The 17,341-nt window shown below is 47.3% G+C and overlaps 1 protein-coding gene across 5 annotated transcripts in view; it reads right to left on the reverse strand.

The window, feature by feature from the left end:
* FAM131B (family with sequence similarity 131 member B) overlaps positions 1–17,341 on the reverse strand; it is an 81,959-nt gene that overhangs the window by 20,887 nt on the left and 43,731 nt on the right. For 2 of the 5 annotated variants that reach the window (XM_090044122.1, XM_090044124.1), the window contains 2 exons: positions 16,870–16,905; positions 330–424 (listed from right to left, as the gene is read on the reverse strand). In XM_090044122.1, coding sequence (XP_089900248.1) covers positions 330–424; positions 16,870–16,905 — 131 coding nt within the window. Of the gene's footprint in view, positions 1–329; positions 425–16,868; positions 16,906–17,341 lie in introns of all 5 variants that reach the window. The other 3 variants (XM_090044123.1, XM_090044126.1, XM_090044125.1) reach the window with 3 other exon arrangements.

The raw sequence follows: 17,341 nt of genomic DNA on the forward strand, positions 1-17,341 counted from the left end.
TTACAGCAGGGAGCTGCACTTCTGCCTGCACCCTATTGGTGAAAAGACGGCTTATCCCAGGGCAGGCTGGAGGGGAAGCAATCAGAGAAGTCTGAGCTTGGGGACACAGTGAGAAGAGGCTGAAAAACATGGGAAAACCCTGATGCTCGGGCAGGTGTCAGCCGCTGGAGGGGCCTAAAGCTTTTAGTAGTAATGCAGAGAGGTCTAGATCTAGGCAATAAGGACAGAAGTGGGGAGATACCTGGGGTTGAGGAGGAACAGCAGCAGGGAAAACAGTGGATCTAATGGACAGGAGCAGTGGGAGAAGAGCCCAGGGTTTGAGGTTCTCACCAGAGAAAGATGATTTAGCCAAAGCCCCGATCCCATAAGCATTGGAGTTCCGCTTCAGCCCGGGGAGAATGGAGGTTGTGTCTTCCATGGAGAGCTGGAAAGAAAAACAGCATGAAGGAGTGGAAGAGGGTGGGAAAGAGGAAGGGAACGAAAAGGAGAGACAATGTGGGAAGATGAGAACGGGGAGAAGAAAAACAAGAGAAAGAAATGAGAAGTCAATTGAAAGATTCAGGAAGGGAGAAGTCGGATGGAAAGCAGAAGCAAATTACGAGGGAAGGAATAAAGAAGGTGCTGTGTCTTATTGTGTTTTCCTTGCACTGTCTCTTGAAGGCCAAAGCCCTCCTGTTCAGCACTGCAGGGCTCAGTTACTTTGTGGCAGTTTTGCCGCACTGGGATCTCCATTGTCTCTGCCATGAGAAGCCAGAGGCTTTCTTGGTTCCCCTCCCTCCATGGGACTGGACTGGGTCAAGTAAGAGGCAGAGCAAGTATAAGTTGTCTACTGAGGCAATTGTTAGATCCACCCTGGATATGATGTAACCCGGGCGGTACTCCAAGAGGTGCCCCTCTCCAACTGAAGGGATCAAAGCAGGTGCACAAGCGCTGTGGGAGGTGTAGGGACTCTCCTCCCCTATAGAGCAGAGCCAGACCACTAATGGACACTTAACCATGTAACTTTTAATACTGGGAACATAACAGGCATAAATCAGAGGGTATAGTGAACACTACAGTGCCCCAAGGGGACATTCAACAAAGCTTAGACACTTACAATTATTGACAAAACCAGGGTTAACAAAATATAAAACACAAACAGCAGAACAAACAACACGGGTTGATGAAATATAAAAAGGCACAAAATGTCAAATAACAAGGACATATAGGGCCTTGATACCCGGGGGGGGGAGAAAGCACAATGGCCCCTTTCCACTGCAAGAAGATGTATTTCTTACTCACTCCAGCTGGGACTCAAACCTAGGTTTCCCACAGGGCAGGTAGGAATACTGCCACACAGCCACCACTGGTGTCGCTGGTCCAGCCTGCTAGGGATCTTGACCTTTCCAGAGCCCCGGCCTCACATTGAGCTGCCTGGCCTCTGATGGGAGGACCTGGGAGCAGAGCTGGGAACCTCTCAGGTCACTGCTCAGATCCTTCCTGGAGCGGGGGAGCCTCTCCTGCTGGCTGCAGCTTCCTGTAGGGGATCCCGGAGCCCAGTGGGGAGCCTCTCCTGCCAGCTGCATGCCGTGCTGCTGACAGTCCCACTGCTGCCTGCAGGTCCTGCTCTTTCAGACTCTTCCAGGGCCCTGCTCCTGCCCCGCTGGCTCAGCTCTGTGAAGCCCCTTCCTTGTTGTCCCTCACTGGTCTCCCTGAGTCAGCCCCCACTGCCCCTTTTATCCCCCTCCAGGTGACCCAAGCGGCCAATCGGGACACAGTGGGGTGAGTCTCTGGGGCCTGATTGGTGTAGAAAGGGAATCCCAAGTCCTCCAATCATCTTTTACCTCTTTCAAAACCCCTGGGCCAGGTCACTGCCAGCCAGCCCATCACATGATCCCAGAGTTATACTAATAAATAACTGTTAGTTCAACACAGGAGTGTCCAGTGTTGTTGCTAAACTCACAACGTATCATCTGGCGATGACGATGGGATCCTTTGCTGAAAAGACCCCCCTAGCTTGTGGGATGATATTCTAAGACCAGGCTGTGTTTTGTGATCAGAGGGAAGTTTTATTTTTTCTTCTTCTTTTCTCCCTATTACAGCTGACGTTAGTTAAAATGGCTACATTGGGGCATATGGAAGAATTTGATGTGAGCCAGCTGGCTCCCTGGGACTCTCATGTGGAAAGGCTACCCTATTACCTGGAAGCAAACAAAGTGGAAAACCCAGAAAGAAGTGTGCGATCCTCCTGACAGCCTGTGGTGCCAAAGCATTTGCAATTATTTGTTCCCTCACAGCACCTGCCTTACCAAACACTATGTCTTCTGCTGAACTAATTGCTCTGTTAAAGGCACATTTTTTGCCCAAGGCCATCTGTTACCTTGCAGAGATTTAATTTGTTTTAAACGGGACCAAAAGGCCAACGAAGGCATAGCAGATTACCTGGCTGAGCTCTGTCGCCTTGCCCAATTTTGTGAGTTTGGATGGCCTGCTTCACGACCCTCTCATCTGTGGGGTTCAAGATGTAATGCAACATTGCCTGCTCTCTGAACCAAATTTGACCTTGGTTACTGCACAAGAAAAAGCCTTGGCAGCTGAAGCAGCATCCCATAACGTGAGAGAAATTCTCCAGGCATTCTCCAGCAACGTCCACTTACTCCAAAAAGATCAAGAATCAGATCATCATCAGCAAATTCAGCGGATTATACCCTCACCAACAGCACCACATAAGCCAATTAATCGACAGACATGTTTGAGTTGTGCCGGCCAACACAGACGAAGGGGGTGCAGGTTCAGGAACACAGAGTATCATGCCTGCAAGAAGAAGGGCCACATAGAGAGGGTTTGCTGCTCAAAGGCCAGTCCCAGGAAACAAAAAGACTGTGGCAAATGTATTCACTCCCAAGCCACTCACAGATTAGAGTCCACCCCATAACATGAGGTACAAAAACTATATTGAATTCAAAATGCTGGTGTTGTTGAAACTCAAGGTTCTGAGATGATTGTAAGTATAGTAATAAATGGAAAGAAGTGCAAAATGGAAGTGGACTCAGGTTCAGGAGTATCCCTCATAGATGAAAATACGTTCTTCCAGTTGTTTTGGCACCCACTCCCCAAGTTATTGAAATCTTAGTGTCGCCTGTATGACTACAATGGACAGATTATGGAAACCGTGGGTATCTGCAGTGTAGACGTCCAATAGGGCTGTGCAAAATTTTGCTGAGTGTTTCGTTTCGAAGCTGTTTCGATGCATTTCGAGCTCAAAGCACCAAAATCAAAACTAAACAAAAAACATTGAAACAGCTTCAAAACGAAATGAGGGTACTCAAAATGTTTCGAAAGTTTTGAAACATTTCGAGTTGTGAAGCAGCCCAGTGGTGGGAGGCAGGAGAGAGCCAGGGCTGCACTCTGAGCAGCTCCACAGTCCCAGGCAGCTCATCCCCGCAGGGAGCGCAGCCCTGGATCTCCCCACCTTCCACCACCAAGCTGCGCTCCATGGAGCTGGCAGAGCCGATCAGCTCCGCCAGCCCCATGGAGCACAGCCTAACAGCAGGAGGCAGGGAGAGTCAGGGCTGCACTCCCCGCTGGGCTGAGCTACATGTGGATGCGAAGCCGCTCAGAGTGCAGCCCTGGCTCTCCCCTGCTTCCCACCACCAGGCTGCTCCGTGGGGCTGTCCCACTGCCAGGCTGAGCTCAATGGAGCCCGACACAGGGTGTGGGCTGTGCCCACCACAGGTCCCACACAGCAGCAGCAGCAGCCTCCCATCATCTGTCACAGATCTGGGGGCTTGCACCTCCAGGAGGAATCTGGCACAGCCCCGCAGCTCACCTGGGTATGCGAGCCTCAGGATCTTCATGCTGGATGACAGAAGGCTGCTGCTGCCAGCAAATTTTGCTTTCAAGACTTGAGGTGCAGTTTCTGAGAAACCTCTGCACCTATCTCCTTGAAAGTTGGCAGGCTTTATGCCCTCAGAAGGAACAACCATCCCTGCAATTTGCATCCAAATCAGGCAACAAATGACAATGTTTTAGGCATTTTTATGTTTCTACATTATAGCCCATGGGCGAAACAGTGAAATGAGTTGGAACAGCGAAACAATTTCAACAAAACAAAACGGGACAGTGCTTTGAAACAAAACGAAAAAACATAATGAAATATTGTCCCTTCGAAACAGCAAAATAGATAGCGAAACAAAACAATCGTGTTTTGCACAGCCCTAGTGTCCAGTAGGGATCTGCTAGACAGCATCTAATCCTCATTGTCACTAAGGGTTCCCGCAAAAGTCTTCTGAGGAGAAAGTGGTTCTCACCATTGGGAATTAGTATCCAAGGCATACAGAGTCTCTGTACAGAAAGACTGGAAAGGCTTGCAAGGGAGTTTCCCCGGGTATTCTCTGAGGAATTAGGAACTTACTCTGGTCCACCTGTGATGATCCAAATCGATCCTGCAATAGCCCCTATCTTTATGAAGGCTCGGCTTGTACCTTTCACACTGCAGCCGAAAATTGATGCAGAATTATATCGGCTTATCGCACAAGGGGCCCTTGAGCCAATTGTACATACAAGCTGAGCCATACCAGTTGTTCCTGTTTTAAAATCTAATGGCAGTTTTCGCATTTTTGGGAATTACAAGTGCACTGTTAATAAAGCACTTAAGCAGGACCTGCACCCGGTGCCTGCCATTAACAGTTACTGTCTCTTCTTGCAGGAGGGAAGGCCAAACCTGACCTCACTCAAGCCTATCAGCAACTGATAGTGGATGACAAGGCTGCTGAGGCCCAAACAATAATTACACACCAGGGAGCGTGCTGTGTCAAGCGCCTCCAGTTTGGAATTTCTGTGGCACCAAGAATTTTCCAGCGGTTCATGGAGAAAATGCTAGCAGGAATTCCTGGGGTTGTTCCATATTTTGATGATGTGTTGATCATGGAGCCATCTAGAGAGAAACTCACTGGGAGACTCAGATAAGTTTTACAGAGATTTGATAAAGCAGGTAACAAAGTAAAAAGAGAGAAATGTCAACTGGGAGTTTCCAGTATCAACTATCTGGGGTATCAGATTGATGCTTCTGGCATTCACCCAGCTGAAGACAAAGTAAAAGCAATACATGATGCCCCTATACCAAAATGCAGACGGGATCTTCTTCAAGCATTCTTAGGACTTCTCAATTTTTATCACATCATCTTGAAAGACAAAGCCACCATAGCAGAGCCCCTTCATTGCTTGCTGGATAAAGGAGCTCAGTGGAAGTGGACTTGCCAGCAGAACGAAGCCTTCCAGGGTGTCAAGAAATTGCCGACATCAGACTCTGTCCTTGTTCATCATTATGAGCAGAAGCCACTGTGCATTATTTGTGATACCTCACCATTTGGTGTTGGCACTGTTCTCAGTCACATATTGCCTGATGGCATGGAAGCACCCATTGCTTTTTACTCAAGAACAATGACTTCAACTGAGAGGAACTACACACAGATTGATAAAGAAGCATTGGAAATCATTGCAGGAGTTAAAAAAATTCACAATTCCATTTATGGCCACAAATTTGAAATCCAAATGGACCACAAACCCCTTCTTGGAATTTTTACTATGGACAAACCAACTCCTCTTATTTTGTCTCCCCGTATGCAACAAGGGAACATTGTGCTAAATGCATATGACTATACACTCGTGTACAAACTTGGTGAAATGATTGCAAATGCTGATGCATTGAGCTGCCTACCACTACAAATACCTGATTGTGCTACTCCTCCACCAGCAGAAGTCCTCGTGCTGAAATCCATGCTAGAAGGCCCTTGTCAGGCTGATCAGATAGCAAGGATGACTGCAAAGACCCTATCCTTACTCAACTGGTGTGGAGGGGCTGGCGTCCAGACAAATTGGCTGAGGAATTCAAGCCATTTTCATCACATCAGCACGAGCTGTCTGCCTACAAATGTTGCCTCCTGTGGGGAAATGGTGTCATAATGCCAGAAGCAAGGCGCCAAATCATACTGATGACACTGAACACAGCACACCCAGGCATTGTGAGGATGAAAACACTGGCTACAAGTTATGTATGGTGGCCAGGTATGGACAATGACATAGAAAGGGTTGTGAGGGAGTGCAGCATTTGTCAAGCAACCCATCATAATCCACCGAAGGCACCAGTATTCCCTTGGGAAATGCCAAAGGAACCCTGGTCACACATCCATATTGATTTTGCTGGCCCTTTCCAAGGTAAGAACTTCTTAATTGTTGTTGACTCATACTCAAAATGGCTTGAAGTGATTACTGTTTCAACTCTTGCATCAACAGCCACAATCAGAGCTCTCATCAGCTGTTTGCAACCCATGGGGTGCCTGACACTATTGTTTCTGATAATGGCAAGACTGTTACCATTGCACCTCACAGGACACAGGCCAATGGGCAAGCTGAGCAAATGGTGCAGACTACAAAAGATGCACTGAAAAGGATTGTTGTAGGAAACTGGCTTACCAGACTGGCCAGGTTTCTGTTTGCTCAACATGCAGTTCCTTGCCCTAGAACAGGGTCTAGCCCATCAGAGCTTCTTATGGGTCATTGTCTCAAGACATGCCTTGACCATGTTAACCCAGACCTTGTGAGAGACACGCAGTTCAGGAAAGAAAAGGAGTCGGACTCCACATTGGCATCTGGTACCTTTTGTCTTTTAGTTCCACAAGAGGCTGTGTGTATGCTCGGATCTATGGGGCAGGCCCACAGTGGATTCAATCTAAAATTGTAAGCACCATAGGACCCGTATCTGTCCAGAGTGATGAAGGACAAATTTGGAGACATCATGTGGACCAGCTACGTGGGCATTCTCCTACTGATAACCTTACACCTGAGCAATCTCCAAGCACCAATCCACCACCAACAGACATGGATTGGTTGGAGAAGTGCCTACGTGTTTCCATCAATGCAAACCCTTTTCCATCACCGTCAGAAGGAAGCGTCGCTGTTGAGTCATGTTGAGTCAAATGTGAAATCATTATAAACTGAAACAAGAATCTGCATGCCTCTTTGCAGGGCTGAGTGGGAATAAGGAAGAGTCAGCTAGAAGAAGCCTTTCTCTGAGGCCTTTTCCTCTGCTCCCATCTCTAGGTGACTGTGATACAGGTTTTCTTCATGGTGACTGCTAGCTTTGGATGCAGGGAGTGGGGATTTAGAGTGAAGCAGTAACTGAGTTAGAATAATAGAAATATGGAAAGTTAGGGTTGGGAAGGACCTCAGGAGGTCATCTAGTCCAATCTCCTGCTCAAAGCACGACCAGCCTCAACAAGATCATCCTAACCAAAGCTTTGTCTAGCAAGGTCTTGAAAAACTCCAAGGATGGAGATTCTACAATCTCTCTGGGTAACCTGTTCCAGTGTTTTACTACCCCCTAGTGAGAAAATTCTTCCTAATATCTAACCTAAACTTCCCTTGCTGCAGCTTAAGACCACTGCTCCTTGTTCTGTCATCTGCCACCACTGACAACAGTTTAGCTCCATCCACTATCAAACTCCCCTTCTTCAGGTAGTTGAAGGCTGCTATTAAGCCTCCTCTCTGTCTCTGCTTCTCTAGACTAAACAAGCCCAGTTCCCTCAGTCTTTCCTCATAAGTTATGTCCCCCAACCCCCTCCCCATTTTTGTTGCCTTCGGCTGGACTCTTTCCAATTTGTCCACATCCTTTTTGTAGTGGGGGGTCCAAAACTAGACACTGTACTCCAAATGTGGCCTCACCAGTGCTGAACAGAGGGGAATAATCACTTCCCTTGACTTACACACCATAGCAACACACCTACGAATACAGCCCAGTATGCTGTTAGCCATCTTGGCAACAAGGGCACACTGCTGGCTCATATTCAGCTTATTGTCCACTGTAACCAAGTCTCAAGTACTTTTCTGCAGAGCTGCTGTCCAGCCAGTCAGCCCCCCACCTGTACTTGTGCATGGGATTATTCTGTCCTAGGTGCAGGACTTTGCACTTGTCTTGGTTAAACCTCATAAGATTCCTTTTGGTCCAACTGTCCAATGTGTCCAGGTCACTCTGAATCCTAGCCCTACTCTCCAGCATAACTACTGCTCCCCACAACTTGGTGTCAACTGAAACTTGCTGAGGGTACACTCTGTGCCATCTTCCAGGTCTTTGATAAACACATGGAACAAAAACAGCCCCAGGACCAACCCTTGGGGCACTTCACTTCATACCAGCTGGACTAGACATCAAGTTATTGATTACCACCCTCTGAGCCTGAAGTTCCAGCCAGTTTTCTGTCCACCTTACACTCCACTCATCCAGCCCACACTTCCTTAGCTTGCCTGTGAGAATGTTGTGGGAGACTGTATCAAAAGCCTCGCAAAAATCAAGGTACAGTACATCCCTTAGGCATGTGCCTATTTTGCCTTATGAGTAATCTGGACCTGCTAACCTGTTCTTTCACCACTGTTGGCTGCTTACCTCCTCCCCAAACTGTGCAGTAGTCTGGGAGCTGACCTTGCCTGTGAAGACTGACGCAAAAAGGTATTGAGCACTTTGGCCTTTTCTGCATCCTCTGTCACAAGACTGCCTCCCCCACTGAGTAAGGGACCCACACTTTCCCTGACCCTTGTCTTGCTACTGACATACTTGCAGAAACCCTTCTTGTTACCCTTTGCATCCCTTGCTAGCTGGAACTTCAATTATGCTTTGGCCTTCCTGTCTTCATCCCTGCATGCCTGAGCAATACTGTTATACTCCTCCCTAGATATTTGTCCAAGTTTGCACTTATAAGCTTCCTTTTTGACCCTTTTTGTGACTTAGTTTACTAAACAGTTCCCTGCTAAGCCAAGCCGGTCTTCTGCCATACTTGCTAGTCTTCATGCACATTGGGATGGTTTGTTCCTGCATTCTCAGTAGGGCATGTTTGAAGTACCACCAGCTCTCCTGGACTCCTTTCCCCCACAATCTGGCTTCCCATGGGATCCTATCCATGATTTCCCTAAGCAAGTTGAAGGCTGCTTTTCTGAAGTCCAGGGTCCTTACTCTGCTGCTCTCCATCTTTCCTTTCCTTAGGACTCTGAATTCAATCTTCTTATGGTCACTGATGCCCAAATTGCCATCCGCTACTACATTCCCCACCAATTCTTCCCTGTTTGTGAGCAGCAGGTCAAGAAGAACATGACCACTCCAGCACTTGCACCACAAAATTGTCCCCAGTAGTCTCCAAAAATATCCTGGATTGCCTCCATACTACTGTATTGTCCTCCCACCATGTCAGGGTGATTGATAGATAAGGTGGCAGAAGCTTCTTCATCTCTGGCATCCTTTCATCTGTGGGAGATGGTGGATATTGCAGTCTACGACATAGATGGCTTTCAATGTTTCATGTGACTGAATAGTCCAGCCTGAGATTTGCATGATCTGTGGCAGTGGTTGCAAATGTATATATCATGGTTTGGTGGTTTGGGAGCTGCTTACTTCCTATGGGCTCTCTTCTGTTCAAGCTGTTGGAGCCAATTTCTGTCATGGACTTTGATGCCCTGGTGGGGACGATCATGCCACTTGTTACAATCACTTTCCAAGGTTTCCCATTGGTGGCAGAAGCATTAATAATGGAAACAACATGCTTTTGGCATTTGTTTTTTCTCAGAAATGTTAAATAACCTCTAATAAACAACAGGAATGTATCAGTGATGATTCCCCCTTTGTTCAGACCATCAACAGCTATCAAAACCTAATAAATAAGTTATGCCCAGGGTTCTTATGAGTCCTGGGTACTTCCCATCTCATGTTTAGTCACAAGAGACAGTTAAGGAAAATACCACAACAAACAGGAGTTTATTAATAACCACTTTAGTAGATGCATTCGGTTTTTAAAGGGGTGCAGAATCCAATTCTTCCTTGAAAATGGCAGTACTTTGAATGCCAAGTCCTCCTCCACAAAAAATTATCGTTCCAGAAAAATCCTTCAAGTTTCTACATACAGTCCAGCCAAAATCATCTGACTTGTGGGGCTGCTTATAAACATTTATTTAAATATGTATGAGAGCCCTAAATTGAAGTGGTAGGCTTTAAAAAACACTGTTTCAATTTAGGGCTGATTAAAACCCCGACTTACCTGCCTCTCTGGCAGGGAGGGGAGAGCGAGCTTCCGGCTGGCAGAGCCGTCCCTGGGCTGTGGGAGGCTAGTGCTTCCCTCTGTGGCAGCAGTGGCCCCCCCCCAGGTGGCACCCGCCTGCAGGCACCCGGCTCAGGCAGTCCCGGGGGGCACCGCAGCCATGGAGGGAAGCACCAAGCCCTCGCGCAGCTCATGCAGGCTCTGGGGACAGTTGGAGGGGGGAAGATCAGGCTCACTGTTTTCCTTGGGCGGAGCCTGTTTTCCCAGGTTGCTGCCAGGCTGCCTGCAGGGCTTCCTGTGGAGCCACGGAGCTGCACAGAGCCCGGTGCTTCGCTTCACAGCTGTAAGGACGGGAGTTTTAGTTTGCTGCATCCCAAGTCATTTAAGGTGTGTTACACCGCCAAATTTCCTGCAGAGGCTGGAATTCATGCACAATATGCCACTGAGGCGCAAACATCAACACCATTAAAGCGATGCAAAAGCATTTAGCCTGCTTTAAAGTGTTGTGCACACACACCTCTTGTTCCATCTAGGCCAAATGGTAGTTAATGCAAAGCTGTGTTCAGTTCTATTGTTCTTCTTTCTGCATATATTATTTGATACAAATGCAATATTGATGTATCTTTACATTCCAGCTAAAGTTATATTAGTAAGACGGTAAGTAAGGATGTTCATGTCTTTTAACATGAACAGACAACAACAGTTTACCCTTAAAAGAGCCAATGGCTGAGACATAACATTTGATTTGGTTTGTATATTTGTCCTCCAGGTAGAAGTGCTAAGAGGCAGAAGAAGCCTGGGTCTGGTCAAACAATGACATATTTTAAAAGAAACCTAACACCTAGCTGGTCAAACTATCCTACAGAAGAGGCGGCACATCAGATTAACGAACCTGCATGTCTGAAAAGGATGCAAGAATGTAGTTTGGTAAATAGGCACCATGGGGGAGAGGGGTGGTCAGGAACCTACTTCCACAGCGTAAGTCCCCCTAGAAATGAAGGAGTGCTGTACGTTACTAGCTGGACTGACAAAGGTACTATCTAGAGAGCATGACTAAGTCTTCAGTCTTCCCGTGTACAAGGGAGTGGCTGACTCTCTCAGTCACAATGCCTGGGTAAATTAAACCGACAGTGGAATGTAGGGTCAGACCCAGAGGCTACATTTAGACCCTTGAAGCTGGCTAAGGACTAGAGCTATGGATTTAAAGTGTAGGGTAAGAACTGGTCAGTGTTTTTGTACTTTCTTCTGTTTGTTTATTCTTATATCTGTATCTCAACATGTGGTTACTGGTTTCTTATGCTTGTCCTGTTTCTGTAATAAATTACTTTGTTCATTGATGATGTCTAAGTGTTGATAGTGGGGGGGAGCACAACTCTGTGTCTCCACCAACCTCATTGCTGCTGGGCCCTGGTTCTGACTCTCACCCTGAGCCCCACCATTGGTACAAAAATCGGGGCGGGGGGGTTCCCCCACTGACATGTCACCAATGGTTTTGTTGTTTGGCCTGTTACAGGTTGGCCTGTTCAAAGAGTGACAGGCAAAGAGTGACATCTGGCTAGTGATATTCCAGACTAACCCTCTCCACAAAGGGGCGGGGACTATCATTTCTTCTTTCATAACCCAAAAGTGTAGGCCACTTGGGGCCAGCAGAGATCTCTTGCTGCAGCTGCAGTATATAGATTAAGGACTGAGAAACTGAGGTGATGGGATAGGGAGTTATCTTGGGGCAATGTTAATCTGTTTCTTGGAGTGAGTGGCACCACGGTGGGGAGAAATTTGGGGCTCTTTAGGTCCCCTGCCAGTGGTCTGGTGACAGGGTTTCTAACTTGCATCACTTTTCTTGTCAAACTAGTATCCTGAGTTATCTATTCTACAGGATGTAGAAGGAGCCATGCTCTAGAAATAACCTTAAATAGATAAAAAAGATTAGATGGTTTAACAATCTGATAATTCAAGATCTTCCATTGCTTTATGTTTGACTGGGAAACTAGAAAAAACTTCCCTTTCTAGTGATACCAGACTTCCGTTTCTAAGCCATTAGTTAGTATCTCTAAACCTGTAAGTGGCACAAAGCTGGGTCCCACTTGTCCTGGACCTTAGAAAAGAGCAATTTGAGGGAGTGATTCAGAGAAGGAAACATTTCTGAGATTGGCCAATTTAAAAAATGGTAGCCGAATATGGAGTGTTATAAAAAGTTCCAAGGGAAGTGGATCCGTGGGCAGAATGGAAGTGAATAGGTTTACACATAGCAAATTAAGTGCCATATGATCCATTTAGTTACACCATGGAGATCACATGTGCAAACTGTTTGTGGTGTGACAAATGGAGCTGTTGCTGACATATTTCAATGAGATTCATGTTAGGGATAAGTCTTGATTAAGGACTGTAATCATGATGTGACCTGAAGAATGGGGAGCAAGAAAGCATTTCAGGCCCGTGGAATGAGCAGAGAACTGCAGTGGAGAGGAAGAAAAAAGTGAATCTGCTTTCTAGACTGATAGCTGTGGAAAGAAGGGGAATGTAATAAGCCACAGAGTCAAAGATTTGGGCCACAGCAGATTTGATAGAAATCATAAAAGCATTTTGTTGAAATGGGAATTTAACAGAGATATTCAAAGAATGTGTGTGAGAGAGAGACAGAGAGAGAAAGAGGGAAAGAGAGCGCGAAAGAGTGTGTGGGGGGAGAAGAGAGAGAGTGTGTGTGTGTGTGTGTGTGAGAAAGAGAGAGGGAGAGAAAGAGTATGTGTGTGAGAGACAGAGAGGAACATAATCTGACTGATGGTAGAGGAACATATTTTGTTGATTACAGTCTGGTCCAAACACGTTCATCTTTCCAATGTACTCCTCTTGCTCTACCCAATGTACTGAAACACCTAGTAACTGGCTTTACTTGCATTTTTTTCTCTTTTGAGTAAGTTAGTACTGAAGCGAATATGAGGTTGGACAAGGAGGACCTTCCCTGACCCTGGGAAAGAAACAATACCTCTCCCCCATGCTGAAGTCAGATAAACCCTAATATATACCTTTTTTTCTAATAACACAGACATAAATGAGAAGTGAAGTCAATAGGATGCTTATCCCACCAACCTCCAGTGGTCAGATGTTAAAACATGGGCATACTTCCAAGTGAAGGGCAAAAGGGGTCTTGTGCAAGTTTCAAATGCCTGAATTTGAAATATATCTATGGTACTGATATTGGGGTTCAAGACAAACTCCATCATTTGACTCTGCTAGACATGACTACTATGGTTTGCCTAACAGGGCTGCAGCTGATCGATTCGGGCTATGAACAGGCTGTGGGAAAGGAAAGAACCATGCTAACCCATGAAGTATATCCATTAGACATCCAGCCACTTGTCTGTATTCATTGGGACACTGTGGAGTCCCAATATATGCATGAGTTTGTCTGCAAGCAAGAGTACGGACCTATCTAGGGCTACCATACGTCTGGGTCTTCCTGGACATGTCCTCTCTTTTGGCCCCCTGGTCCCTGTGTCCAGGTGGGTTTTCAAAATGTGAGCAATTATCCGTGTTTTTGCTTTGCCCCCACTTTTCCTAGGCACAAGCAGCTTGGATGCTTGGGGCTGAGAGTAGCGGGCAAGGTGACTGGCTGCCGGGGGTCACATGCTCTGCACACGGGTCCCGGCAAGAGTGTGTATATCTGCTATCTGTGCATGTGCAGGAGCTGCATGGGCAGCAGAGCTGGAGGGACAGGGGTCTCTGGGTCAGGAGAGAGGGGTACTGGCAGTCCTGGGGGGCAGGGGCTGTGGCCTGGGAGTGAGGGACAGTGGCATGGCTAGTGGGCAGGGGCTGCAGATTGGGAGTGAGGGGCACCAGCAGTTATGGTGGGGGCAGGGCTGCAGGTTGGGAGTGAGGGGAACTGGCAGAGTGAGGGACACTGGCAACGGTAGTGGGGGGAAGCACTGCAGGTTGTGAGTGAGGGGCACCAGCAGGGCTGGTGAGCAGGGGCTGTGGGTTGGGAGTAAGGGGCACCAGTAGTGCTGGCAGAAACAGAGTTGTGGTTTGGGAGTGAGGGCACTGGCAGAGTGAGGGGCACCAGCAGTGCTGGGGGGGCAGGCCTGTGCATCAGGAGCGAGGGGAATTGGCAGAGTGAGGTGCACAGACACTGCTGGGGGTGGGAGGGCTGTGGGTTGGGAGTGAGGGGCACTGGTAGGGTTGAGGGGGCAGGGGCTTAGGAGTGAGGGGCAGAGGCAGGGCAAGGGCATATCACTGCCCCCCTATCATATACTTGTCCCCTTCTCCTTCCACAGGATCCTGGAAACATGGTAATCCTAGTCACCTATCAAAGTAGGGCAACTGTGGCCAAGAGACTGCCTTATGTCTTCCTTGGTTATGACTGGCCAGATTTTGTTTATGTATATGTAACCCACACAGAATGTACAAGCCATTTTGTATTGCAAAGTGTCTTGTTGAATATTGCTTTAATTAAATATGATATTTTTTCTGCTGTGCTGTATGTATTATGTTTTCTGTATTTGAGTATCTTGTTTTCTCTCCCCTGCTTGGGAAAGATGGAAAAGAAGAAAGAGATACTGCATGTAAGCAGATACTGGAGGCAGACAGTCCCTTTTGTTTAGAATTTACCCCCTGCTGTTTACTGTAAATAGCAGAGTAGGGGTGGGGGTCAGCCACATAATCAAGGGGAGATCAGACCCCAACCCTAATTGGCAGTGTTCTTTTTAAAATTAATTGGCTAATAAGAAAACCTGAAGACCTGGAAAGCACTGACTGGAAAAGCTTAGGTGATGTCACACCAAGTATATAGGAATTTCTCAACTAGGACTTGGGACTCTTTCTCCAGGGGCTGCTGAGAGCTGAAAAGCTGAACTAAGAGCTAGAGAAATGCCATCCCCCCACCCGACACACACACACACGAGAAGTGAGCTGAAGCTATGTGAAGGGAAAGCCTCAGGTACAGGGAGAGAAAGATTGTCTCAGGGTTTGAGACCCCTATTCCCTCCCTCTTTTTTCCCTTTTTGTTTTCCTGGGTTTTGAATAGGATAATACCGTGGGGATATTAATCCCTAGAGCAGCGGTTCTGAACCGGGGGTCCATGTACCCCTAGAGGGTACATGAAGCCTCATCAAGGGGTACATGAGATATATTTCATACATTGTCTAACACAGGTCGAAGGGCCTAAAAAAATTAATTTCCCATTGAAAGCGGGTACATGAAGCCTCACTCTAAGACCAAGGAGTACATCGACTGTAAAAGGTTCAGAACCGTTGCCCTAGGGCATGCTCACCAGGGTTGAAACCTGGCAGTTTTGTTGACAGATTTGGGCCAGGATTAAAAGCCTGGCATGATATGGGCCAGAGCTGAGGGCCTGGGACATCTGCTGCTGTTGCAACTTCTTTTAGTTTCAGCTTAGCTCTGTGGTTGAACCCCAGCTGTAAGCTTTATTGGCAGTTTTGGCTAGGATTTAAAGGCCTGGCAAATTTGGGTAGGATAATACCATGGGGATATTAATCCCTGGAGCATGCTGACCAGGGTTGGAGCCTGGCAGTTTTGCTGGCAGATTTAGGCCAGGGTGAGACCTGGCACAGTTTGAGCCAGGGTGAGACCTGGCATGATTTGGGCCAAGGTGAGGAGCCTGGCACATTTTGTTACCTAGTCGGGGCCAAGCGCACAATGGGCTGGCCCATCTTTGAGTTCTTTTGCAGTTTTCTGCCCCAGCAGAGCTGGGGATTGGGACTAGGAATTTTGGGGGTGCAGTATGTTGACCAAAGCCACAAGTCACCTCCTCAAAGCCACTGTGGAAATCGGTGCCCTACAGCTTCCCAGGAAGCAACGAGGGGCCCCTTGCACTTCAGAAGAATCTTCACTTACTAGCAGCTCTCCAAGATGCAGTAAACCTCAAGGAGCATCATAAGACTCTCCAGCATGGGCCATCCTGTCCAGTCTGCTGCTGAAGGGCAGGTATAGGAGTGCAGGCCCCTGAAACTGCCCTTTGAGGAGCTGCCAAGTCCCAGACTGCCTGGACATGAGTGAAGCCTCCCCAAGAGGCTATAAGCCAGAGGTCAGCAATGTTTTCGGGCAGAGTGCCAAAAACACCTGCAACCTCAATTCGTAAAATGTTGGCATGCCAGGGGCGGATGGCGGGGGAACTGCAAGAGGCCTGATGCTTGTTGTGGCCTCCCAGCCCCAGGCCCTTCCCCACCCTCCACTCTGAGGCTCATGTGCCAAGCAAAATGCTTTTGCTTGCCATGCTCTGGCACCTGTGCTGGGCGTTGCCTGTCCTTGCTATAGACTATGCCTTGTAGTTGGTAGTGTTTTAAATTGCATTTCATGTTTTCCTTTAATTTCCTTGCCTTTGTTTTCTGTAATAAATCTGTCCTTTGCATTTACACTGCTTGTGAGGAGGGGTTTTTGGTTATGCAGGACACTCCAGCCAAATTCAGTGATCTCAGATGGGACTTGAGCCACAGTGAAAACTTATTGGGTACCCCAAAGTTTGAACCCAGCCCTTGTTGCTACTAAGTGGTGCCCAGCAGAAGCGTTACATATATATTTATTTAAATAAATCTTTCCATAGAGGAACTGGACAACCCAGAATCCACTGGTATCCAAATAATTCCTAAAATATTAGTCCAAAATCTGTCAAGTCACATACTACATAACAATTCCCACAATTTCAGTGTCATTCAAGGCCCCAGAGACATTTCTGAAATTGTACCCATTAGTCCATCTGGAGAGTTTGACAAGCCCAGCTAATCTATTGGCTATGCAAGTGCAAATACTTCTTTGCTGCCACCCATGAAATAAAAAAAGTTGCAGGGCTTGTACTCACATTGATACCATCCCAGGAAAAATCTGTCCGTGTTTGCTATAAAAGAGAAGAAAGACAATGTGTTAATGTAACACAAAGGTACAGTGTGTGTGACTATATCTCTGTAGCAGCAGGTCCTAGAGCAGGGATAGGCAAAATGCAGCCTGCGGGTCAAATGCAGCAGGCCAGGCCATTCTATCCAGGCAGGGGGCCCCTAAAAAATGAATACGTATCTGCCCCTGGCTGTCTGTCATGTGGCCCTCGATGGCTTGCCAAAAATCAATAAGTGACCCTCCGCCTGAAATAATTGCCCACCCCTGTCCTAGAGGGTGTCAATACATGAGCAGCAACTGGAATTCCAGTGCATTGGAGTAGATTTGATTAGTTGTACTATGCTCCAGCAGCTTCCTGCGGCTCATGTATCAGCATCCCTACACTTAAAAATGGCAGTGGCTCATTTGACGAGCTTTAGTTCAAGCGCTTCCCACTGCCA

The sequence above is a fragment of the Crocodylus siamensis genome, chromosome 4 (assembly GCF_052110815.1).
Source record: "Crocodylus siamensis isolate JL-2025a chromosome 4, ASM5211081v1, whole genome shotgun sequence".
Lineage (NCBI taxonomy): Eukaryota > Metazoa > Chordata > Crocodylia > Crocodylidae > Crocodylus > Crocodylus siamensis.